This window comes from Hyperolius riggenbachi, chromosome 4, assembly GCF_040937935.1.
Source record: "Hyperolius riggenbachi isolate aHypRig1 chromosome 4, aHypRig1.pri, whole genome shotgun sequence".
Classification (NCBI taxonomy): Eukaryota; Metazoa; Chordata; class Amphibia; order Anura; family Hyperoliidae; genus Hyperolius; species Hyperolius riggenbachi.
The window spans coordinates 74,165,952-74,192,879 of record NC_090649.1 but is presented as its reverse complement, the minus strand read 5'-3'; the positions used below and the strand labels follow the sequence as shown (position 1 = coordinate 74,192,879).

At 53.1% G+C, this 26,928-nt stretch overlaps 1 protein-coding gene across 2 annotated transcripts in view; it reads left to right on the top strand.

The window, feature by feature from the left end:
• Positions 1-26,928, top strand: part of HS1BP3 (HCLS1 binding protein 3) — a 180,224-nt gene that overhangs the window by 43,148 nt on the left and 110,148 nt on the right. For both annotated transcript variants that reach the window (XM_068280210.1, XM_068280209.1), the window contains exon 4: positions 22,179-22,386. In XM_068280210.1, coding sequence (XP_068136311.1) covers positions 22,179-22,386 — 208 coding nt within the window. The remainder of the gene's footprint in view (positions 1-22,178; positions 22,387-26,928) is intronic.

Genomic DNA, 26,928 nt, shown 5'->3' with positions numbered 1-26,928 from the left:
ATCAGTATACAGCGCCTGGACCATGTGACTGTGTGCCTGTCTGCAGGATCAGCATACAGTGCCTGGACCATGTGACTGCGTGCCTGTCTGCAGGATCAGCATACAGTGCCTGGACCATGTGACTCTGTGCCTGTCTGCAGGATCAGCATACAGTGCCTGGACCATGTGACTGTGTGCCTGTCTGCAGTGTCAGCATACAGTGCCTGGACCATGTGACTGTGTGCCTGTCTGCAGGATCAGCAGACAGTGCCTGGACCATGTGACTGTGTGCCAGTCTGCAGGATCGGCATACAGTGCCTGGACCATGTGACTGCGTGCCAGTCTGCAGGATCGGCATACAGTGCCTGGACCATGTGACTGTGTGCCTGTCTGCAGGATCAGCATACAGTGCCTGGACCATGTGACTGTGTGCCTGTCTGCAGGATCAGCATACAGTGCCTGGACCATGTGACTGTGTGCCTGTCTGCAGGATCAGCATACAGTGCCTGGACCATGTGACTGTGTGCCAGTCTGCTGGATCAGCAGACAGTGCCTGGACCATGTGACTGCGTGCCTGTCTGCAGGATAAGCATACAGTGCCTGGACCATGTGACTGCGGGCCAGTCTGCAGGATCGGCATACAGTGCCTGGACCATGTGACTGTGTGCCTGTCTGCAGGATCAGCATACAGTGCCTGGACCATGTGACTGTGTGCCTGTCTGCAGGATCAGCATACAGTGCCTGGACCATGTGACTGCGTGCCTGTCTGCAGGATCAGCATACAGTGCCTGGACCATGTGACTGTGTGCCAGTCTGCAGGATCAGCATACAGTGCCTGGACCATGTGACTGTGCCTGTCAGCAGGATCAGCATACAGTGCCTGGACCATGTGACTGTGTGCCAGTCTGCAGGATCAGCATACAGTGCCTGGACCATGTGACTGTGTGCCTGTCTGCAGGATCAGCATACAGTGCCTGGACCATGTGACTGCGTGCCTGTCTGTAGGATCTGCATACAGTGCCTGGACCATGTGACTGGGTGCCAGTCTGCAGGATCAGCATACAGTGCCTGGACCATGTGACTGTGTGCCTGTCTGCAGTACCCGCATACAGTGCCTGGACCGTGTGACTGTGTGCCTGTCTGCAGTACCCGCATACAGTGCCTGGACCATGTGACTGTGTGCCTGTCTGCAGGATCAGCATACAGTGCCTCAACCATGTGACTGTGTGCCTGTCTGCAGGATCAGCATACAGTGCCTGGACCATGTGACTGGGTGCCAGTCTGCAGGATCAGCATACAGTGCCTGGACCATGTGACTGCGTGCCTGTCTGCAGGATCAGCATACAGTGCCTGGACCATGTGACTGGGTGCCAGTCTGCAGGATCAGCATACAGTGCCTGGACCATGTGACTGGGTGCCAGTCTGCAGGATCAGCATACAGTGCCTGGACCATGTGACTGTGTGCCTGTCTGCATGATCGGCATGCAGTGCCTGGACCATGTGACTGCGTGCCTGTCTGTAGGATCTGCATACAGTGCCTGGACCATGTGACTGGGTGCCAGTCTGCAGGATCAGCATACAGTGCCTGGACCATGTGACTGTGTGCCTGTCTGCAGTACCCGCATACAGTGCCTGGACCGTGTGACTGTGTGCCTGTCTGCAGTACCCGCATACAGTGCCTGGACCATGTGACTGTGTGCCTGTCTGCAGGATCAGCATACAGTGCCTGGACCATGTGACTGTGTGCCAGTCTGCAGGATCAGCATACAGTGCCTGGACCATGTGACTGTGTGCCTGTCTGCAGGATCAGCATACAGTGCCTGGACCATGTGACTGTGTGCCAGTCTGCAGGATCAGCATACAGTGCCTGGACCATGTGACTGTGTGCCAGTCTGCAGGATCAGCATACAGTGCCTGGACCATGTGACTGTGTGCCAGTCTGCAGGATCAGCATACAGTGCCTGGACCATGTGACTTTGCCAGTCTGCAGGATCAGCATACCGTGCCTGGACCATGTGACTGTGTGCCTGTCTGCAGGATCAGCATACAGTGCCTGGACCATGTGACTGTGTGCCAGTCTGCAGGATCAGCATACAGTGCCTGGACCATGTGACTGCGTGCCTGTCTGCAGGATCAGCATACAGTGCCTGGACCATGTGACTGCGTGCCTGTCTGCAGGATCAGCATACAGTGCCTGGACCATGTGACTGCGTGCCAGTCTGCAGGATCGGCATACAGTGCCTGGACCATGTGACTGTGTGCCAGTCTGCAGGATCAGCATACAGCGCCTGGACCATGTGACTGTGTGCCAGTCTGCAGGATCAGCATACAGTGCCTGGACCATGTGACTGCGTGCCTGTCTGCAGGATCAGCATACAGTGCCTGGACCATGTGACTGTGTGCCTGTCTGCAGGATCAGCATACAGTGCCTGGACCATGTGACTGCGTGCCTGTCTGCAGGATCAGCATACAGTGCCTGGACCATGTGACTGCGTGCCTGTCTGCAGGATCAGCATACAGTGCCTGGACCATGTGACTATGTGCCTGTCTGCAGGATCAGCATACAGTGCCTGGACCATGTGACTGTGTGCCAGTCTGCAGGATCGGCATACAGTGCCTGGACCATGTGACTGTGTGCCAGTCTGCAGGATCAGCATACAGTGCCTGGACCATGTGACTGTGTGCCAGTCTGCAGGATCAGCATACAGTGCCTGGACCATGTGACTGTGTGCCAGTCTGCAGGATCAGCATACAGTGCCTGAACCATGTGACTGTGTGCCAGTCTGCAGGATCAGCATACAGTGCCTGGACCATGTGACTGTGTGCCAGTCTGCAGGATCGTCATACAGTGCCTGGACCATGTGACTGTGCCAGTCTGCAGGATCAGCATACAGTGCCTGGACCATGTGACTGTGTGCCTGTCTGCAGTACCCGCATACAGTGCCTGGACCATGTGACTGTGTGCCAGTCTGCAGGATCAGCATACAGTGCCTGGACCATGTGACTGTGTGCCAGTCTGCAGGATCAGCATACAGTGCCTGGACCATGTGACTGCGTGCCTGTCTGCAGGATCAGCATACAGTGCCTGGACCATGTGACTGCGTGCCTGTCTGCAGGATCAGCATACAGTGCCTGGACCATGTGACTGCGTGCCAGTCTGCAGGATCGGCATACAGTGCCTGGACCATGTGACTGTGTGCCAGTCTGCAGGATCAGCATACAGCGCCTGGACCATGTGACTGTGTGCCAGTCTGCAGGATCAGCATACAGTGCCTGGACCATGTGACTGCGTGCCTGTCTGCAGGATCAGCATACAGTGCCTGGACCATGTGACTGTGTGCCTGTCTGCAGGATCAGCATACAGCGCCTGGACCATGTGACTGTGTGCCTGTCTGTAAGATCAGCATACAGTGCCTGGACCATGTGACTGTGTGTCAGTCTGCAGGATCAGCATACAATGCCTGGACTGTGTGACTGTGTGCCTGTCTGCAGTACCCGCATACAGTGCCTGGACCGTGTGACTGTGTGCCTGTCTGCAGTACCCGCATACAGTGCCTGGACCATGTGACTGTGTGCCTGTCTGCAGGATCAGCATACAGTGCCTGGACCATGTGACTGTGCCTGTCTGCAGGATCAGCATACAGTGCCTGGACCATGTGACTGTGTGCCAGTCTGCAGGATCAGCATACAGTGCCTGGACCATGTGACTGTGTGCCTGTCTGCAGGATCGGCATACAGTGCCTGGACCATGTGACTGCGTGCCTGTCTGTAGGATCTGCATACAGTGCCTGGACCATGTGACTGGGTGCCAGTCTGCAGGATCAGCATACAGTGCCTGGACCATGTGACTGTGTGTCAGTCTGCAGGATCAGCATACAATGCCTGGACCGTGTGACTGTGTGCCTGCCTGCAGTACCCGCATACAGTGCCTGGACCATGTGACTGTGTGCCTGTCTGCAGGATCAGCATACAGTGCCTAGACCATGTGACTGTGTGCCAGTCTGCAGGATCAGCATACAGTGCCTGGACCATGTGACTGTGTGCCTGTCTGCAGGATCAGCATACAGTGCCTGGACCATGTGACTGTGTGCCAGTCTGCAGAATCAGCATACAGTGCCTGGACCATGTGACTGTGTGCCAGTCTGCAGGATCAGCATACAGTGCCTGGACCATGTGACTGTGTGCCAGTCTGCAGGATCAGCATACAGTGCCTGGACCATGTGACTGCGTGCCTGTCTGCAGGATCAGCATACAGTGCCTGGACCATGTGACTGCGTGCCTGTCTGCAGGATCAGCATACAGTGCCTGGACCATGTGACTGCGTGCCAGTCTGCAGGATCGGCATACAGTGCCTGGACCATGTGACTGTGTGCCAGTCTGCAGGATCAGCATACAGCGCCTGGACCATGTGACTGTGTGCCAGTCTGCAGGATCAGCATACAGTGCCTGGACCATGTGACTGCGTGCCTGTCTGCAGGATCAGCATACAGTGCCTGGACCATGTGACTGTGTGCCTGTCTGCAGGATCAGCATACAGCGCCTGGACCATGTGACTGTGTGCCTGTCTGTAAGATCAGCATACAGTGCCTGGACCATGTGACTGTGTGTCAGTCTGCAGGATCAGCATACAATGCCTGGACTGTGTGACTGTGTGCCTGTCTGCAGTACCCGCATACAGTGCCTGGACCGTGTGACTGTGTGCCTGTCTGCAGTACCCGCATACAGTGCCTGGACCATGTGACTGTGTGCCTGTCTGCAGGATCAGCATACAGTGCCTGGACCATGTGACTGTGCCTGTCTGCAGGATCAGCATACAGTGCCTGGACCATGTGACTGTGTGCCAGTCTGCAGGATCAGCATACAGTGCCTGGACCATGTGACTGTGTGCCTGTCTGCAGGATCGGCATACAGTGCCTGGACCATGTGACTGCGTGCCTGTCTGTAGGATCTGCATACAGTGCCTGGACCATGTGACTGGGTGCCAGTCTGCAGGATCAGCATACAGTGCCTGGACCATGTGACTGTGTGTCAGTCTGCAGGATCAGCATACAATGCCTGGACCGTGTGACTGTGTGCCTGTCTGCAGTAGCCGCATACAGTGCCTGGACCGTGTGACTGTGTGCCTGTCTGCAGTACCCGCATACAGTGCCTGGACCATGTGACTGTGTGCCTGTCTGCAGGATCAGCATACAGTGCCTGGAGCATGTGACTGTGTGCCAGTCTGCAGGATCAGCATACAGTGCCTGGACCATGTGACTGTGTGCCTGTCTGCAGGATCAGCATACAGTGCCTGGACCATGTGACTGTGTGCCAGTCTGCAGGATCAGCATACAGTGCCTGGACCATGTGACTGTGTGCCAGTCTGCCGGATCAGCATACAGTACCTGGACCATGTGACTGTGTGCCAGTCTGCAGGATCAGCATACCGTGCCTGGACCATGTGACTGTGTGCCTGTCTGCAGGATCAGCATACAGTGCCTGGACCATGTGACTGTGTGCCAGTCTGCAGGATCAGCATACAGTGCCTGGACCATGTGACTGCGTGCCTGTCTGCAGGATCAGCATACAGTGCCTGGACCATGTGACTGCGTGCCAGTCTGCAGGATCGGCATACAGTGCCTGGACCATGTGACTGTGTGCCAGTCTGCAGGATCAGCATACAGCGCCTGGACCATGTGACTGTGTGCCAGTCTGCAGGATCAGCATACAGTGCCTGGACCATGTGACTGCGTGCCTGTCTGCAGGATCAGCATACAGTGCCTGGACCATGTGACTGTGTGCCTGTCTGCAGGATCAGCATACAGTGCCTGGACCATGTGACTGCGTGCCTGTCTGCAGGATCAGCATACAGTGCCTGGACCATGTGACTGCGTGCCTATCTGCAGGATCAGCATACAGTGCCTTGGACCATGTGACTGTGTGCCAGTCTGCAGGATCAGCATACAGTGCCCGGACCATGTGACTGTGCCAGTCTGCAGGATCAGCATACAGTGCCTGGACCATGTGACTGTGTGCCAGTCTGCAGGATCAGCATACAGTGCCTGGACCATGTGACTGTGTGCCAGTCTGCAGGATCGGCATACAGTGCCTGGACCATGTGACTGCGTGCCTGTCTGCAGGATCAGCATACAGTGCCTGGACCATGTGACTGTGCCGGTCTGCAGGATCAGCATACAGTGCCTGGACCATGTGACTGTGCCGGTCTGCAGGATCGGCATACAGTGCCTGGACCATGTGACTGTGTGCCAGTCTGCAGGATCAGCATACAGCGCCTGGACCATGTGACTGTGTGCCAGTCTGCAGGATCAGCATACAGTGCCTGGACCATGTGACTGTGTGCCTGTCTGCAGGATCGGCATACAGTGCCTGGACCATGTGACTGTGTGCCAGTCTGCAGGATCAGCATACAGTGCCTGGACCATGTGACTGCGTGCCAGTCTGCAGGATCGGCATACAGTGCCTGGACCATGTGACTGTGTGCCAGTCTGCAGGATCAGCATACAGTGCCTGGACCATGTGACTGCGTGCCAGTCTGCAGGATCGGCATACAGTGCCTGGACCATGTGACTGTGCCAGTCTGCAGGATCAGTATACAGCGCCTGGACCATGTGACTGTGTGCCTGTCTGCAGGATCAGCATACAGTGCCTGGACCATGTGACTGCGTGCCTGTCTGCAGGATCAGCATACAGTGCCTGGACCATGTGACTCTGTGCCTGTCTGCAGGATCAGCATACAGTGCCTGGACCATGTGACTGTGTGCCTGTCTGCAGTGTCAGCATACAGTGCCTGGACCATGTGACTGTGTGCCTGTCTGCAGGATCAGCAGACAGTGCCTGGACCATGTGACTGTGTGCCAGTCTGCAGGATCGGCATACAGTGCCTGGACCATGTGACTGCGTGCCAGTCTGCAGGATCGGCATACAGTGCCTGGACCATGTGACTGTGTGCCTGTCTGCAGGATCAGCATACAGTGCCTGGACCATGTGACTGTGTGCCTGTCTGCAGGATCAGCATACAGTGCCTGGACCATGTGACTGTGTGCCTGTCTGCAGGATCAGCATACAGTGCCTGGACCATGTGACTGTGTGCCAGTCTGCTGGATCAGCAGACAGTGCCTGGACCATGTGACTGCGTGCCTGTCTGCAGGATAAGCATACAGTGCCTGGACCATGTGACTGCGGGCCAGTCTGCAGGATCGGCATACAGTGCCTGGACCATGTGACTGTGTGCCTGTCTGCAGGATCAGCATACAGTGCCTGGACCATGTGACTGTGTGCCTGTCTGCAGGATCAGCATACAGTGCCTGGACCATGTGACTGCGTGCCTGTCTGCAGGATCAGCATACAGTGCCTGGACCATGTGACTGTGTGCCAGTCTGCAGGATCAGCATACAGTGCCTGGACCATGTGACTGTGCCTGTCAGCAGGATCAGCATACAGTGCCTGGACCATGTGACTGTGTGCCAGTCTGCAGGATCAGCATACAGTGCCTGGACCATGTGACTGTGTGCCTGTCTGCAGGATCAGCATACAGTGCCTGGACCATGTGACTGCGTGCCTGTCTGTAGGATCTGCATACAGTGCCTGGACCATGTGACTGGGTGCCAGTCTGCAGGATCAGCATACAGTGCCTGGACCATGTGACTGTGTGCCTGTCTGCAGTACCCGCATACAGTGCCTGGACCGTGTGACTGTGTGCCTGTCTGCAGTACCCGCATACAGTGCCTGGACCATGTGACTGTGTGCCTGTCTGCAGGATCAGCATACAGTGCCTCAACCATGTGACTGTGTGCCTGTCTGCAGGATCAGCATACAGTGCCTGGACCATGTGACTGGGTGCCAGTCTGCAGGATCAGCATACAGTGCCTGGACCATGTGACTGCGTGCCTGTCTGCAGGATCAGCATACAGTGCCTGGACCATGTGACTGGGTGCCAGTCTGCAGGATCAGCATACAGTGCCTGGACCATGTGACTGGGTGCCAGTCTGCAGGATCAGCATACAGTGCCTGGACCATGTGACTGTGTGCCTGTCTGCATGATCGGCATGCAGTGCCTGGACCATGTGACTGCGTGCCTGTCTGTAGGATCTGCATACAGTGCCTGGACCATGTGACTGGGTGCCAGTCTGCAGGATCAGCATACAGTGCCTGGACCATGTGACTGTGTGCCTGTCTGCAGTACCCGCATACAGTGCCTGGACCGTGTGACTGTGTGCCTGTCTGCAGTACCCGCATACAGTGCCTGGACCATGTGACTGTGTGCCTGTCTGCAGGATCAGCATACAGTGCCTGGACCATGTGACTGTGTGCCAGTCTGCAGGATCAGCATACAGTGCCTGGACCATGTGACTGTGTGCCTGTCTGCAGGATCAGCATACAGTGCCTGGACCATGTGACTGTGTGCCAGTCTGCAGGATCAGCATACAGTGCCTGGACCATGTGACTGTGTGCCAGTCTGCAGGATCAGCATACAGTGCCTGGACCATGTGACTGTGTGCCAGTCTGCAGGATCAGCATACAGTGCCTGGACCATGTGACTTTGCCAGTCTGCAGGATCAGCATACCGTGCCTGGACCATGTGACTGTGTGCCTGTCTGCAGGATCAGCATACAGTGCCTGGACCATGTGACTGTGTGCCAGTCTGCAGGATCAGCATACAGTGCCTGGACCATGTGACTGCGTGCCTGTCTGCAGGATCAGCATACAGTGCCTGGACCATGTGACTGCGTGCCTGTCTGCAGGATCAGCATACAGTGCCTGGACCATGTGACTGCGTGCCAGTCTGCAGGATCGGCATACAGTGCCTGGACCATGTGACTGTGTGCCAGTCTGCAGGATCAGCATACAGCGCCTGGACCATGTGACTGTGTGCCAGTCTGCAGGATCAGCATACAGTGCCTGGACCATGTGACTGCGTGCCTGTCTGCAGGATCAGCATACAGTGCCTGGACCATGTGACTGTGTGCCTGTCTGCAGGATCAGCATACAGTGCCTGGACCATGTGACTGCGTGCCTGTCTGCAGGATCAGCATACAGTGCCTGGACCATGTGACTGCGTGCCTGTCTGCAGGATCAGCATACAGTGCCTGGACCATGTGACTATGTGCCTGTCTGCAGGATCAGCATACAGTGCCTGGACCATGTGACTGTGTGCCAGTCTGCAGGATCGGCATACAGTGCCTGGACCATGTGACTGTGTGCCAGTCTGCAGGATCAGCATACAGTGCCTGGACCATGTGACTGTGTGCCAGTCTGCAGGATCAGCATACAGTGCCTGGACCATGTGACTGTGTGCCAGTCTGCAGGATCAGCATACAGTGCCTGAACCATGTGACTGTGTGCCAGTCTGCAGGATCAGCATACAGTGCCTGGACCATGTGACTGTGTGCCAGTCTGCAGGATCGTCATACAGTGCCTGGACCATGTGACTGTGCCAGTCTGCAGGATCAGCATACAGTGCCTGGACCATGTGACTGTGTGCCTGTCTGCAGTACCCGCATACAGTGCCTGGACCATGTGACTGTGTGCCAGTCTGCAGGATCAGCATACAGTGCCTGGACCATGTGACTGTGTGCCAGTCTGCAGGATCAGCATACAGTGCCTGGACCATGTGACTGCGTGCCTGTCTGCAGGATCAGCATACAGTGCCTGGACCATGTGACTGCGTGCCTGTCTGCAGGATCAGCATACAGTGCCTGGACCATGTGACTGCGTGCCAGTCTGCAGGATCGGCATACAGTGCCTGGACCATGTGACTGTGTGCCAGTCTGCAGGATCAGCATACAGCGCCTGGACCATGTGACTGTGTGCCAGTCTGCAGGATCAGCATACAGTGCCTGGACCATGTGACTGCGTGCCTGTCTGCAGGATCAGCATACAGTGCCTGGACCATGTGACTGTGTGCCTGTCTGCAGGATCAGCATACAGCGCCTGGACCATGTGACTGTGTGCCTGTCTGTAAGATCAGCATACAGTGCCTGGACCATGTGACTGTGTGTCAGTCTGCAGGATCAGCATACAATGCCTGGACTGTGTGACTGTGTGCCTGTCTGCAGTACCCGCATACAGTGCCTGGACCGTGTGACTGTGTGCCTGTCTGCAGTACCCGCATACAGTGCCTGGACCATGTGACTGTGTGCCTGTCTGCAGGATCAGCATACAGTGCCTGGACCATGTGACTGTGCCTGTCTGCAGGATCAGCATACAGTGCCTGGACCATGTGACTGTGTGCCAGTCTGCAGGATCAGCATACAGTGCCTGGACCATGTGACTGTGTGCCTGTCTGCAGGATCGGCATACAGTGCCTGGACCATGTGACTGCGTGCCTGTCTGTAGGATCTGCATACAGTGCCTGGACCATGTGACTGGGTGCCAGTCTGCAGGATCAGCATACAGTGCCTGGACCATGTGACTGTGTGTCAGTCTGCAGGATCAGCATACAATGCCTGGACCGTGTGACTGTGTGCCTGTCTGCAGTAGCCGCATACAGTGCCTGGACCGTGTGACTGTGTGCCTGTCTGCAGTACCCGCATACAGTGCCTGGACCATGTGACTGTGTGCCTGTCTGCAGGATCAGCATACAGTGCCTGGAGCATGTGACTGTGTGCCAGTCTGCAGGATCAGCATACAGTGCCTGGACCATGTGACTGTGTGCCTGTCTGCAGGATCAGCATACAGTGCCTGGACCATGTGACTGTGTGCCAGTCTGCAGGATCAGCATACAGTGCCTGGACCATGTGACTGTGTGCCAGTCTGCCGGATCAGCATACAGTACCTGGACCATGTGACTGTGTGCCAGTCTGCAGGATCAGCATACCGTGCCTGGACCATGTGACTGTGTGCCTGTCTGCAGGATCAGCATACAGTGCCTGGACCATGTGACTGTGTGCCAGTCTGCAGGATCAGCATACAGTGCCTGGACCATGTGACTGCGTGCCTGTCTGCAGGATCAGCATACAGTGCCTGGACCATGTGACTGCGTGCCAGTCTGCAGGATCGGCATACAGTGCCTGGACCATGTGACTGTGTGCCAGTCTGCAGGATCAGCATACAGCGCCTGGACCATGTGACTGTGTGCCAGTCTGCAGGATCAGCATACAGTGCCTGGACCATGTGACTGCGTGCCTGTCTGCAGGATCAGCATACAGTGCCTGGACCATGTGACTGTGTGCCTGTCTGCAGGATCAGCATACAGTGCCTGGACCATGTGACTGCGTGCCTGTCTGCAGGATCAGCATACAGTGCCTGGACCATGTGACTGCGTGCCTATCTGCAGGATCAGCATACAGTGCCTGGACCATGTGACTGTGTGCCAGTCTGCAGGATCAGCATACAGTGCCCGGACCATGTGACTGTGCCAGTCTGCAGGATCAGCATACAGTGCCTGGACCATGTGACTGTGTGCCAGTCTGCAGGATCAGCATACAGTGCCTGGACCATGTGACTGTGTGCCAGTCTGCAGGATCGGCATACAGTGCCTGGACCATGTGACTGCGTGCCTGTCTGCAGGATCAGCATACAGTGCCTGGACCATGTGACTGTGCCGGTCTGCAGGATCAGCATACAGTGCCTGGACCATGTGACTGTGCCGGTCTGCAGGATCGGCATACAGTGCCTGGACCATGTGACTGTGTGCCAGTCTGCAGGATCAGCATACAGCGCCTGGACCATGTGACTGTGTGCCAGTCTGCAGGATCAGCATACAGTGCCTGGACCATGTGACTGTGTGCCTGTCTGCAGGATCGGCATACAGTGCCTGGACCATGTGACTGTGTGCCAGTCTGCAGGATCAGCATACAGTGCCTGGACCATGTGACTGCGTGCCAGTCTGCAGGATCGGCATACAGTGCCTGGACCATGTGACTGTGTGCCAGTCTGCAGGATCAGCATACAGTGCCTGGACCATGTGACTGCGTGCCAGTCTGCAGGATCGGCATACAGTGCCTGGACCATGTGACTGTGCCAGTCTGCAGGATCAGTATACAGCGCCTGGACCATGTGACTGTGTGCCTGTCTGCAGGATCAGCATACAGTGCCTGGACCATGTGACTGCGTGCCTGTCTGCAGGATCAGCATACAGTGCCTGGACCATGTGACTCTGTGCCTGTCTGCAGGATCAGCATACAGTGCCTGGACCATGTGACTGTGTGCCTGTCTGCAGTGTCAGCATACAGTGCCTGGACCATGTGACTGTGTGCCTGTCTGCAGGATCAGCAGACAGTGCCTGGACCATGTGACTGTGTGCCAGTCTGCAGGATCGGCATACAGTGCCTGGACCATGTGACTGCGTGCCAGTCTGCAGGATCGGCATACAGTGCCTGGACCATGTGACTGTGTGCCTGTCTGCAGGATCAGCATACAGTGCCTGGACCATGTGACTGTGTGCCTGTCTGCAGGATCAGCATACAGTGCCTGGACCATGTGACTGTGTGCCTGTCTGCAGGATCAGCATACAGTGCCTGGACCATGTGACTGTGTGCCAGTCTGCTGGATCAGCAGACAGTGCCTGGACCATGTGACTGCGTGCCTGTCTGCAGGATAAGCATACAGTGCCTGGACCATGTGACTGCGGGCCAGTCTGCAGGATCGGCATACAGTGCCTGGACCATGTGACTGTGTGCCTGTCTGCAGGATCAGCATACAGTGCCTGGACCATGTGACTGTGTGCCTGTCTGCAGGATCAGCATACAGTGCCTGGACCATGTGACTGCGTGCCTGTCTGCAGGATCAGCATACAGTGCCTGGACCATGTGACTGTGTGCCAGTCTGCAGGATCAGCATACAGTGCCTGGACCATGTGACTGTGCCTGTCAGCAGGATCAGCATACAGTGCCTGGACCATGTGACTGTGTGCCAGTCTGCAGGATCAGCATACAGTGCCTGGACCATGTGACTGTGTGCCTGTCTGCAGGATCAGCATACAGTGCCTGGACCATGTGACTGCGTGCCTGTCTGTAGGATCTGCATACAGTGCCTGGACCATGTGACTGGGTGCCAGTCTGCAGGATCAGCATACAGTGCCTGGACCATGTGACTGTGTGCCTGTCTGCAGTACCCGCATACAGTGCCTGGACCGTGTGACTGTGTGCCTGTCTGCAGTACCCGCATACAGTGCCTGGACCATGTGACTGTGTGCCTGTCTGCAGGATCAGCATACAGTGCCTCAACCATGTGACTGTGTGCCTGTCTGCAGGATCAGCATACAGTGCCTGGACCATGTGACTGGGTGCCAGTCTGCAGGATCAGCATACAGTGCCTGGACCATGTGACTGCGTGCCTGTCTGCAGGATCAGCATACAGTGCCTGGACCATGTGACTGGGTGCCAGTCTGCAGGATCAGCATACAGTGCCTGGACCATGTGACTGGGTGCCAGTCTGCAGGATCAGCATACAGTGCCTGGACCATGTGACTGTGTGCCTGTCTGCATGATCGGCATGCAGTGCCTGGACCATGTGACTGCGTGCCTGTCTGTAGGATCTGCATACAGTGCCTGGACCATGTGACTGGGTGCCAGTCTGCAGGATCAGCATACAGTGCCTGGACCATGTGACTGTGTGCCTGTCTGCAGTACCCGCATACAGTGCCTGGACCGTGTGACTGTGTGCCTGTCTGCAGTACCCGCATACAGTGCCTGGACCATGTGACTGTGTGCCTGTCTGCAGGATCAGCATACAGTGCCTGGACCATGTGACTGTGTGCCAGTCTGCAGGATCAGCATACAGTGCCTGGACCATGTGACTGTGTGCCTGTCTGCAGGATCAGCATACAGTGCCTGGACCATGTGACTGTGTGCCAGTCTGCAGGATCAGCATACAGTGCCTGGACCATGTGACTGTGTGCCAGTCTGCAGGATCAGCATACAGTGCCTGGACCATGTGACTGTGTGCCAGTCTGCAGGATCAGCATACAGTGCCTGGACCATGTGACTTTGCCAGTCTGCAGGATCAGCATACCGTGCCTGGACCATGTGACTGTGTGCCTGTCTGCAGGATCAGCATACAGTGCCTGGACCATGTGACTGTGTGCCAGTCTGCAGGATCAGCATACAGTGCCTGGACCATGTGACTGCGTGCCTGTCTGCAGGATCAGCATACAGTGCCTGGACCATGTGACTGCGTGCCTGTCTGCAGGATCAGCATACAGTGCCTGGACCATGTGACTGCGTGCCAGTCTGCAGGATCGGCATACAGTGCCTGGACCATGTGACTGTGTGCCAGTCTGCAGGATCAGCATACAGCGCCTGGACCATGTGACTGTGTGCCAGTCTGCAGGATCAGCATACAGTGCCTGGACCATGTGACTGCGTGCCTGTCTGCAGGATCAGCATACAGTGCCTGGACCATGTGACTGTGTGCCTGTCTGCAGGATCAGCATACAGTGCCTGGACCATGTGACTGCGTGCCTGTCTGCAGGATCAGCATACAGTGCCTGGACCATGTGACTGCGTGCCTGTCTGCAGGATCAGCATACAGTGCCTGGACCATGTGACTATGTGCCTGTCTGCAGGATCAGCATACAGTGCCTGGACCATGTGACTGTGTGCCAGTCTGCAGGATCGGCATACAGTGCCTGGACCATGTGACTGTGTGCCAGTCTGCAGGATCAGCATACAGTGCCTGGACCATGTGACTGTGTGCCAGTCTGCAGGATCAGCATACAGTGCCTGGACCATGTGACTGTGTGCCAGTCTGCAGGATCAGCATACAGTGCCTGAACCATGTGACTGTGTGCCAGTCTGCAGGATCAGCATACAGTGCCTGGACCATGTGACTGTGTGCCAGTCTGCAGGATCGTCATACAGTGCCTGGACCATGTGACTGTGCCAGTCTGCAGGATCAGCATACAGTGCCTGGACCATGTGACTGTGTGCCAGTCTGCAGGATCAGCATACAGTGCCTGGACCATGTGACTGTGTGCCAGTCTGCAGGATCGGCATACAGTGCCTGGACCATGTGACTGCGTGCCTGTCTGCAGGATCAGCATACAGTGCCTGGACCATGTGACTGTGCCGGTCTGCAGGATCGGCATACAGTGCCTGGACCATGTGACTGTGTGCCAGTCTGCAGGATCAGCATACAGTGCCTGGACCATGTGACTGTGTGCCTGTCTGCAGGATCGGCATACAGTGCCTGGACCATGTGACTGCGTGCCTGTCTGCAGGATCAGCATACATTGCCTGGACCATGTGACTGCGTGCCAGTCTGCAGGATCGGCATACAGTGCCTGGACCATGTGACTGTGTGCCAGTCTGCAGGATCAGTATACAGCGCCTGGACCATGTGACTGCGTGCCAGTCTGCAGGATCAGCATACAGTGCCTGGACCATGTGACTGTGTGCCAGTCTGCAGGATCAGCATACAGTGCCTGGACCATGTGACTGGGTGCCAGTCTGCAGGATCAGCATACAGTGCCTGGACCGTGTGACTGTGTGCCTGTCTGTAGGATCAGCATACAGTGCCTGGACTATGTGACTGTGTGCCAGTCTGCAGGATCAGCATACAGTGCCTGGACCATGTGACTATGTGCCTGTCTGCAGGATCAGCATACAGTGCCTGGACCATGTGACTGTGTGCCAGTCTGCAGGATCGGCATACAGTGCCTGGACCATGTGACTGTGCCAGTCTGCAGGATCAGCATACAGTGCCTGGACCATGTGACTGTGTGCCAGTCTGCAGGATCAGCATACAGTGCCTGGACCATGTGACTGTGTGCCAGTCTGTAGGATCAGCATACAGTGCCTGGACCATGTGACTGTGCCTGTCAGCAGGATCAGCATACAGTGCTTGGCCCATGTGACTGGGTGCCAGTCTGCAGGATCAGCATACAGTGCCTGGACCATGTGACTGTGTGCCAGTCTGCAGGATCAGCATACAGTGCCTGGACCATGTGACTGTGTGCCAGTCTGCAGGATCAGCATACAGTGCCTGGACCGTGTGACTGTGTGCCTGTCTGTAGGATCAGCATACAGTGCCTGGACTATGTGACTGTGTGCCAGTCTGCAGGATCAGCATACAGTGCCTGGACCATGTGACTATGTGCCTGTCTGCAGGATCAGCATACAGTGCCTGCACCATGTGACTGTGTGCCAGTCTGCAGGATCAGCATACAGTGCCTGGACCATGTGACTGTGCCAGTCTGCAGGATCAGCATACAGTGCCTGGACCATGTGACTGTGTGCCAGTCTGCAGGATCAGCATACAGTGCCTGGACCATGTGACTGTGTGCCAGTCTGTAGGATCAGCATACAGTGCCTGGACCATGTGACTGTGCCTGTCAGCAGGATCAGCATACAGTGCTTGGCCCATGTGACTGGGTGCCAGTCTGCAGGATCAGCATACAGTGCCTGGACCATGTGACTGTGTGCCATTCTGCAGGATCAGCATACAGTGCCTGGACCATGTGACTGTGTGCCAGTCTGTAGGATCAGCATACAGTGCCTGGACCATGTGACTGTGTGCCAGTCTGCAGGATCAGCATACAGTGCCTGGACCATGTGACTGGGTGCCAGTCTGCAGGATCAGCATACAGTGCCTGGACCATGTGACTGCGTGCCTGTCTGCAGGATCAGCATACAGTGCCTGGACCATGTGACTGTGCCGGTCTGCAGGATCGGCATACAGTGCCTGGACCATGTGACTGTGTGCCAGTCTGCAGGATCAGCATACAGCGCCTGGACCATGTGACTGTGTGCCAGTCTGCAGGATCAGCATACAGTGCCTGGACCATGTGACTGTGTGCCAGTCTGCAGGATCAGCATACAGTGCCTGGACCATGTGACTGTGTGCCAGTCTGCAGGATCAGCATACAGTGCCTGGACCATGTGACTGTGTGCCAGTCTGCAGGATCAGCATACAGTGCCTGAACCATGTGAATGTGTGCCAGTCTGCAGGATCAGCATACAGTGCCTGGACCATGTGACTGTGTGCCAGTCTGCAGGATCGGCATACAGTGCCTGGACCATGTGACTGTGCCAGTCTGCAGGATCAGCATACAGTGCCTGGACCATGTGACTGTGTGCCAGTCTGCAGGATCAGCATACAGTGCCTGGACCATGTGACTGTGTGCCAGTCTGCAGGATCGGCATACAGTGCCTGGACCATGTGACTGCGTGCCTGTCTGCAGGATCAGCATACAGTGCCTGGACCATGTGACTGTGCCGGTCTGCAGGATCGGCATACAGTGCCTGGACCATGTGACTGTGTGCCAGTCTGCAGGATCAGCATACAGCGCCTGGACCATGTGACTGTGTGCCAGTCTGCAGGATCAGCATACAGTGCCTGGACCATGTGACTGTGTGCCTGTCTGCAGGATCGGCATACAGTGCCTGGACCATGTGACTGCGTGCCTGTCTGCAGGATCAGCATACAGTGCCTGGACCATGTGACTGCGTGCCAGTCTGCAGGATCGGCATACAGTGCCTGGACCATGTGACTGTGTGCCAGTCTGCAGGATCAGTATACAGCGCCTGGACCATGTGACTGCGTGCCAGTCTGCAGGATCAGCATACAGTGCCTGGACCATGTGACTGTGTGCCAGTCTGCAGGATCAGCATACAGTGCCTGGACCATGTGACTGGGTGCCAGTCTGCAGGATCAGCATACAGTGCCTGGACCGTGTGACTGTGTGCCTGTCTGTAGGATCAGCATACAGTGCCTGGACTATGTGACTGTGTGCCAGTCTGCAGGATCAGCATACAGTGCCTGGACCATGTGACTATGTGCCTGTCTGCAGGATCAGCATACAGTGCCTGGACCATGTGACTGTGTGCCAGTCTGCAGGATCAGCATACAGTGCCTGGACCATGTGACTGTGTGCCAGTCTGCAGGATCAGCATACAGTGCCTGGACCATGCGACTGTGTGCCAGTCTGCAGGATCGGCATACAGTGCCTGGACCATGTGACTGCGTGCCTGTCTGCAGGATCAGCATACAGTGCCTGGACCATGTGACTATGTGCCTGTCTGCAGGATCAGCATACAGTGCCTGGACCATGTGACTGTGTGCCAGTCTGCAGGATCAGCATACAGTGCCTGGACCATGTGACTGTGTGCCAGTCTGCAGGATCAGCATACAGTGCCTGGACCATGTGACTGTGCCAGTCTGCAGGATCAGCATACAGTGCCTGGACCATGTGACTGTGTGCCTGTCTGCAGGATCAGCATACAGTGCCTGGACCATGTGACTGTGTGCCAGTCTGCAGGATCAGCATACAGTGCCTGGACCATGTGACTGTGTGCCAGTCTGTAGGATCAGCATACAGTGCCTGGACCATGTGACTGTGCCTGTCAGCAGGATCAGCATACAGTGCCTGGCCCATGTGACTGGGTGCCAGTCTGCAGGATCAGCATACAGTGCCTGGACCATGTGACTGTGTGCCAGTCTGCAGGATCAGCATACAGTGCCTGGACCATGTGACTGTGTGCCAGTCTGTAGGATCAGCATACAGTGCCTGGACCATGTGACTGTGTGCCAGTCTGCAGGATCAGCATACAGTGCCTGGACCATGTGACTGGGTGCCAGTCTGCAGGATCAGCATACAGTGCCTGGACCATGTGACTGTGTGCCAGTCTGCAGGATCAGCATACAGTGCCTGGACCATGTGACTGTGCCAGTCTGCAGGATCAGCATACAGTGCCTGGACCATGTGACTGTGTGCCAGTCTGCAGGATCAGCATACAGTGCCTGGACCATGTGACTGTGTGCCAGTCTGCAGGATCAGCATACAGTGCCTGGACCATGTGACTGTGTGCCAGTCTGTAGGATCAGCATACAGTGCTTGACCATGTGACTGTGCCTGTCAGCAGGATCAGCATACAGTGCCTGGACCATGTGACTGGGTGCCAGTCTGCAGGATCAGCATACAGTGCCTGGAGCATGTGACTGTGCCAGTCTGCAGGATCAGCATACAGTGCCTGGACCATGTGACTGCGTGCCAGTCTGCAGGATCAGCATACAGTTCCTGGACCATGTGACTGTGTCTGTCTACAGGATCAGCATACAGTGCCTGGACCATGTGACTGTGTGCCTGTCTGCAGGATCAGCGTACAATGCCTGGACCATGTGACTGTGCCAGTCTGCAGGATCAGCATACAGTGCCTGGACCATGTGACTGCGTGCCTGTCTGCAGGATCAGGCTATGTGTACTGGCAGGCTGTTTATAACACACAGATTTTCCTTATCGCTGGAAAAATGCCAGCAGAGCAAACAGACGCCGAGCAGGAAAGGGAGGAAGTCTGCGGACATCACCTGCCGCTTATTCATTTGCTGACTAAAAGCTGCATATGGCACATTTTATTAACCATTTGCATGTCCTAGCACTAACCCTGTAACATGTATAATTGTGCAAGCTAGCAGAATATACATTAGCTTGATTAGGAGGCACATACAGACGCTATAAAAAATGTATCTTAATGATTAAAACTGCTTATATTTACAATATTCTTGTATAAATGATTTAGTCAGTGTTTGCCCATTGTAAAATCTTTCCTCACTCTGAATTGAATTCTTAAATTTATAACCGGTGGAATCTTTACCGCTGGCAAGGTGCATCACTGCGGAATGTTTGTTGTGTGTTCTGAAGTGAGCAGAAAAAACACCTTGTCCCCCAGAGTGCTCTGGATCAGGAGGCTGTGTGACACTATAGCGTAGATTAAAATGTGCTTTTTTTTAGATACCCTATAGTTATATATATTATATCTACTTAAGTTTGATTGTCTCTTCTCAATGGCACATTCAGTGAAGTATGCTGGACAGAGCTAAAATCAATGAAATATTGGCACTTTTTATCTCTTTCCTACTCTCAGAAGCCATTTTCTGCGTGGAAAGTGTTTTATGGCTGTAATACTTTATCAGTGAGGGTGCTATAGTCTGACCTTGTCTTGACCCCAGACAAAAAACTGTCACTCGCATACTTGATGTTTACCTCTTTCAGGCAGAGAAAGGAAAAAAAACACAGCCTAGTTATTAGTGTGCTTGGCACTATACATATACTGTACATGTCTATCTCATCATGTTACATGTCACCTTGCGTATTCTTTAACCACTTGCCGACCGCGCACTCATAACGCGCGTCCGCAATGTGGCAGCTGCAGGACCAGCGACGCAGATCTGCTTCGCCGGCTGCAAGCTAATTAATCAGGAAACAGCCGCTCGCACGAGCGGCTGCTTCCTGTCAATTCACGGCGGGGGGCTCCGTGATTTTCCTGCGGGCCGCCAATCGCAGCTCGCAGGCTAAATGTAAACACAAGCGGAAATAATCCGCTTTGTTTACATTTGTTCAACGCTGCTAACAGTAGCAGCGTTGTACCAGATCAGCGATCCCCGGCCAATCAGCTGTCACATGACAAGCAGGAGCCTGTTAGAGGCTGCACAGGACAGATCCGTTACTGTGCAGCCTCCGATCTCCGGGGAAGGGAGGGAGGAGAGGGAGAATCCTGCGGTGGAGGGGGCTTTGAGGTGCCCCCCCCCCCCCGCCAGCCACACGCATGCAGGAGTGATCAGACCCCCCCAGCACATCATCCCCCTAGTGGGGAAGAAAGGGGGGCGATCTGGTCGCTCTGCCTGGTGTTTGATCTGTGCTGGGGGCTGTAGAGCTACTAGAGCCCACCCAGCACAGATCAGCGCTGGTCCTTAAGGGGGGGTAAAGGCTGGGTCATCAAGTGGTTAAAGAGGAACTGACACGAAAATCTTAAAATTTAAACCGCATACAAATAAGAAGTACTTTTCTTCCTGAGTAAAATGAGCCATAAATGATTTCTCTCCCATGTTGCTGGTATTTACAGTAGGTAGTAGAAATCTGACATAACCGACAGGTTTTGGGCTAGTCCATCTCTCCATAGGGGATTCTCACCATGGCCTTTATTCTTTATAAAGATACTCCCTGAAAAAGATTTATACAAAGATGCTGGCCAGCCTCCCTGCTAACAGTACACTTGTTTGGCATTTTGACAAAGCAACTGACATTCAGTAAGTGCTTTTGAAAATAAATCACTGTGAACCCCCATGAGGAGATGGGCTAGTCCAAAATCTGTCAGTTCTTTCAGGTTTCTACTACCTAGTGTAAGTGACAGCAACATAGGAGAAAAGTAATTTATGGCTCATTTTACTCTGGAAGAAACGTACTTCTTAATTGTATATGCTTACATATATTTTAAATTTTTAGATTTTTTGCGACGGAAGTCCTCTAAAGAGAACCTGAGGTGAACTTCTGGTCAAAAATAAAATACTTCAGGAGAGAGTAGCCTCTGGATCCTCCACTGGTTTCCCACATCCTGTGCCGTTGCCTGGGATCCTCATACACACAAGTGTGTATTGTGCACAAGTGGCTCTGACTTACTGCGCAGATACGGTCCTGCTGGGGCAGTATGAACCTGCTGGTGCAGGAGGCAGGAGCACAGCTGCAAGTTTCTAATCCCTGCCACTGTGGACCAGAGGACGGCGTCTGAAGCCTCAACAGGATGCAGAAGCTTCTGTCTTGGCTATTTGACTTTTGACCTGAGGTTCGCCTCGTATACACTTTAAAGAGGAACTCCACTGAAAATAATGTAATAAAAAAGTGCTTAATTTTTACAATAATTATGTATAAATTATTTAGTCAGTGTTTGCCAATTGTAAAATCTTTCCTCTCCCTGATTTACATTCTGACATTCATCACATGGTGACATTTTTACTGCTGGCAGGTGATGCAAGTGGAAGTAGATGCTGCTTGCTTTTATGGCAGTTGTTATTTCCCACAATGCAACAAGGCTCCCACAGTGTGACGTCAGCACCATGGTTCTGTCATCAAACTGTAGGAGGGGTTTCACCACAATATCAGCCATACAGAGCCCCTGGTGATCCATTTTTGTGAAAAGGAATGGATTTCTCATGGGAAAGGGGGTATCGGCTACTGATTGGGATGTAGTTCAATTCTTGTTTACGGTTTCTCTTTAACACTTTAAGGTGGCCATTAATGGTACAATATTTTGCTTAGATGCGATCGTTTGTTCAGATTTTTACAATCAAACTGTATAGAAAACCACATATATATGAGAAGAGAAAAGGTGCCCTTATCAACCTATTTATGAGAACGATCGATAATTACAGATGACATACGATCCCGCAAATCTGATCGAATGATTGCATCTTTAGAAAATAGTGTACCGTAAATGGGCACCTTTACCGTCTAGTGCTTTGTAACAGCAGATGCGTGTAATTGGCAGGTTCCAGCTCAGGTGATTGCATCGAGTCCGTCAGCACGGGGCCTTACGTGAAGCATTCAGAAGATGGAGATTTCTTTAAAGACGAGGCGCCAGTAGAAGATGAGCTTTTCCAAATTGCATCCAAGCTGCAGCCCAGGAAGGAGGAGCCACCGGCGGAGGAGGAGGAAGAGGAGGAGGAAATAGATTTAGACCCACTTGGGATCATGAAGTAAGTGTTTCAGAAATCCTTTATTTGCTGGGTACTGTGGTTGTCGTACCCGGAATTCATTGCGGTACACATGGCATTGGTAACAGAACAAGCAAGACAAAATGGCAAAACAGTGATAGGACATTAACACACTAGCAACAGAAGTAAGCAACTAATATATATATGTAGTCATTTACAGATTGTGAGAGGAGTGTAATTAGGCTGGCAGTAAATAAATCCCCACAGGAGAAATTCAGAGAGTTCTGTGCCCAAGCGGTGCTTGGACGGTCGGAGCAAGCGCAGGTGAGACTTTACTGTTAAGTTGATGGGGTTCTGTGGAGGGGAGGGGAGTGAGGGCTGGAGGACAGCCTGAGGAAAGCAGGTGTTCCTGCCCCTGGTGGTTCTAAATGGGATGGCCCTGTAGCAGCCCAATGGGAGGATCTCAAAGAACCGGTTGCCCAGGTGGGAGGGGTCTTGTGAAATCTTGGCGGATCTTGTCTTCATTCTGGTTGAATGTATAGGTGGCAGGGTTGATCCTATAACTCTTTCGGCAGCGCCCAGAGGTGGGACAAGGTCCTCCAGCACCCAAGGCTGAGACACCAAAGTGCACCCCTCCATCCCTCCCACCCTAGCCGTCACACACTGATTGCTATTGGTTTAAGAGGTGCCACAGGGCCCACAACCTCCCCAACACCTTAATATCTAGTTATCTGGCTTGCAGTCACTGCTATGTATCCATTTTCTTATTTCTTTCTGCTTCAAACACAATTAGGAATGACAGCTGAATGAATTGTGCGCCCCCTCCTACACTGCGCCCTGAGGCTGGAGCCTCTCCAGCCTATGCCTCGGCCCGGCCCTGGCAGCGCCATTCACTCTTTGGAGCGTGTACCTGTCGCTGGCAGTAGCGCCTGTATTCCACACGATGAGCAGAGGATTGATTCTATGGTCGCGTGTAGAAGCTGGTGAGCAGCTCTCGTGGCATACCAAATTTCTTCAGTTGTCGCAGAAAGAATAACCTCTGCTGTGACCTCTTCTGGATCTTAGTGGGGTTTTGCCCCCATTATAAATTAGCGGAAATGGTTGTGCCGAGGAAATGTGCGTCCGACGCCCTGGACAATTCTGTCCCGCCGATGATAACTGAGTGGAGTATGGAGAGGTGTCTTTGGAAGTCTATGATCAGCTCGACTGTTTTTGACACGTTGACGACGGGCTTGTTGTCCCTGTACCAGCTGTTTATTCTGACAATTTCTCTGCAATAGGCGCTCTCTCCATTGCCGTAAGTGAGGCCGATGATGGTTGTGTAGGCCGCAAACTTTAGCTTCTTCTCAGTTATGCTCAATCATTCCTTCACATCTCGCTCACCATCCACTCCACCCGGCAGCTAAAGATGGACAGTGGGGCTGCCTTGCCTGCAAATTGTACAGTTTGCAACTGGGTTGATCAAATTGACTTCTTATTTGTTGATTTTGATTGGCCTAATTCCAAGGTGCATACAGTTTGCCTGAAATTAGCATGCACATTAAAATTCTTTGCATCATGATCTCATCAACCATATCTACTGGCTTCACATCGGCAAGCATTACAGCTCAGTAACATTGCTTCGCCACTAGAGGTCAGGGCAGTCTGTTATTTCCTGATGCAGACTAGGATGCTGCCCACGCTCAGTAGGGATGTAGCAGGCCATACACTTATAAATGGCCAATAGATTCCACCATCAGATAGATTCCTGTCAGATGTCTGTAAAATGAAATCTAACTGGGATCTATCTGATGTGTGCCACACACTATAGACAGAATTTCAATAGATGTCATAATAAAAATCTTATCTAACCACAGCGTTGCACTGTTTGATCCAGAGCAACACTATGGGCCGTTGAACTGCCGCTGCTCTTGTCCCACCACTGATTGACCTAGATTTTCCGGACCAATCGAGCTATTCGAGTGATTTTAGCCAGAGATTGATTGATCGATTGGGTCGCCTGCTGCATCAATTTCTAGCCAATTTGAGCAGAGGTGTATTGATGACAGAAATCGATAGGTATATTGCCACCTTAACTCTGATCTCTAGACATGGCATAATTTGTACAAATCACGGTTCAAGTAACGTGCACTGGCCGATCACGTTAAGCTTAAAGAAAATATCCAGGCACCCCAAAAAAATAACATTACTTACCTGGGGATTCCTCCAGCCCCTAGCAGCCGCTATGTCCTTCGCCGCAGCTCCAGTATCCCGACGGTGCAGCGAGGTCGTCCTCTACTGCGCTGTCAATCACTCGCACTTGGTGTGGAGTGTACTGTGCAGGCGCAGTAGTTCTGCACCTGCGCAGTACACAGCACGTGCGAGTGTTTGACAGCGCAGTAGAGGACGACCTCGCAATGTCAGCTGCTGCACCATCGGGATACTGGAGCTGCAGCGAGGGACATAGCAGCTGCTAGGGACTGGAGGAATCCCCAGGTAAGAAATGTTATTTTTTGGGGCTGCCTGGATATTTCCTGCCGACTCTGACATAATATTCTGACATAATATTCAATAAAAATGTGTTTTCCTACTTTTTATTACCCACACAGTTATCATATTTGCTTTTGTGCACAAGTAATATTGTACAAGTTTCCAAAGTACAGTTTATCTGCTCTGAATGCTGCCATTGCATTTTATTCATAGTTGCTGCAATTATGTATTAAAATCTTCTAGTGATTATTTCTCAATGGTGTGTATGCTAGAAGCAGAGACCACTCGGTTTCAGCACAGCTAGGAATGTAACGAGAAAGTAACAGAAGATAATGTTATCACAGCAGCAAATTTGAAAGGGGGTGTGGGGGGACTAGGGAGGACTGGGAAAGCTCTATTTGATCCAGGGCCTTCCCTCTCAGTAGGTGAGTATATATTTTTCTTGTAGGTCGCTTCAGGGTTGATTTAAGCTACATACAGTGGGGTGCATCATGATTTTCCAGTATAAATCATTGGTTTTTACGATAAAAAATGTCAGTTAAATATATCATATAGGAGACATACACAGGGATTTTTGAGAATTGAAAAGAAGTTTATTGGATTTAATGAAAGTGTGCAATAATTATCTAAATAAAATTAGGCAGGTGCATAAATAAAAAAGAAATGAAATCAATATTTAGTAGATCTTCCTTTTGCAGAAATTACAGCCTCTAAACGCTTCCTGTAGGTTCCAATGAGAGACTGGATTCTGGTTGAAGGTATTTTGGACCATTCCTCTTTACAAAACATCTCTAGTTCATTCAGGTTTGATGCCTTCCAAGTATGGATAGTTCTCTTTAACTCACACCACAGATTTTCAATTATATTCAGGTCTGGGGACTGAGATGGCCATTCCAGAACGTTGTACTTGTTCCTCTGCATGAATGCCTTAGTGGATTTTGAGCAGTGTTTAGGGTCATTGTTTTGTTGAAAGATCTAGCCCCAGGGCTAGGCCTGAATGATTGTAGGAAAAAATTGAATTGCGCGATTTCTGTCTGTAATTGCTTTGTTCCTCCTCTGTTCCTGTTTGTTTCCCCTCTGTCCCCCTGTCTCTCTTTGTGCCCCCTTTGCCTTTTTATGCCTCCTCTGGGTCTCTCTCTTGCCCACTTTGTGTCTCTGTGCCCGCTCTGTTTCTCTGTGCCCGCTCTGTTTCTCTGTGTCTCTCTCTGTGCCCACTCTTTCTCTGTGCCCGCTCTGTGTCTTTCTGTGCCTCCTCTGTCCCCCCCAAACTGCATCAGTTCTGGACGTAGCTTCCAGCACAAGTCCAGCAATGCCCGTCTTAAGAGGCGGCAGATGGCCATAGAGGTCGGACGGCGTTGGACTCATGTGGAGGGTATGTCCAACACTGCCGATGCTGTGGGCCTCACCTGCCGGGACTTTGGAGAAGTTTGAAGCCATTTCTTCAAACTTTCCCATGTGGGAATGACGTGATCGCGATGATCGCTGTTTTGACGATTCCAAAATTGTGATCGCGATTTTGGTTTAAATTCGATTTATCTTTCAGGCCTACCCGGCGCAGCTTTAGCTTTGTCACTGATTCCTGGACATTGGTCTCCAGAATCTGCTGATACTGAGTGGAATCCATGCGTCTCTCAACTTTGACAAGATTCCCAGTCCCTGCACTGGTCACACAGCCCCACAGCATGATGGAACCACCACCATATTTTACTGTAGGTAGCAGGTGTTTTTCTTGGAATGCTGTGTTGTCTTTCCTCCATGCATAACGCCCCTTGTTATGCCCAAATAACTAAATTTTATTTTCAGCAGTCCACAGCACCTTATTCCAAAATGAAGCTGGCTTGTCCAAATGTGCTTTAGCATACCTCAAGCTGCTCTGTTTGTGCTGTGGGCAGAGAAAAGGCTTCCTCTGCATCACTCTCGCATACAGCATCTCCTTGTGTAAAGTGCGCAGAATGGTTGAACGATGCACAGTGACTCCATCTGCAGCAAGATGATGTAGCTCTTTGGTGCTGGTCTGTGGGTTGACTCTGACTGTTCTCACTATTTGTCACTTCTGTTTATCTGAGATTTTTCTTGGTCCGTCATTTCAAGCCTTAACTTAAACTGAGCCTGTGG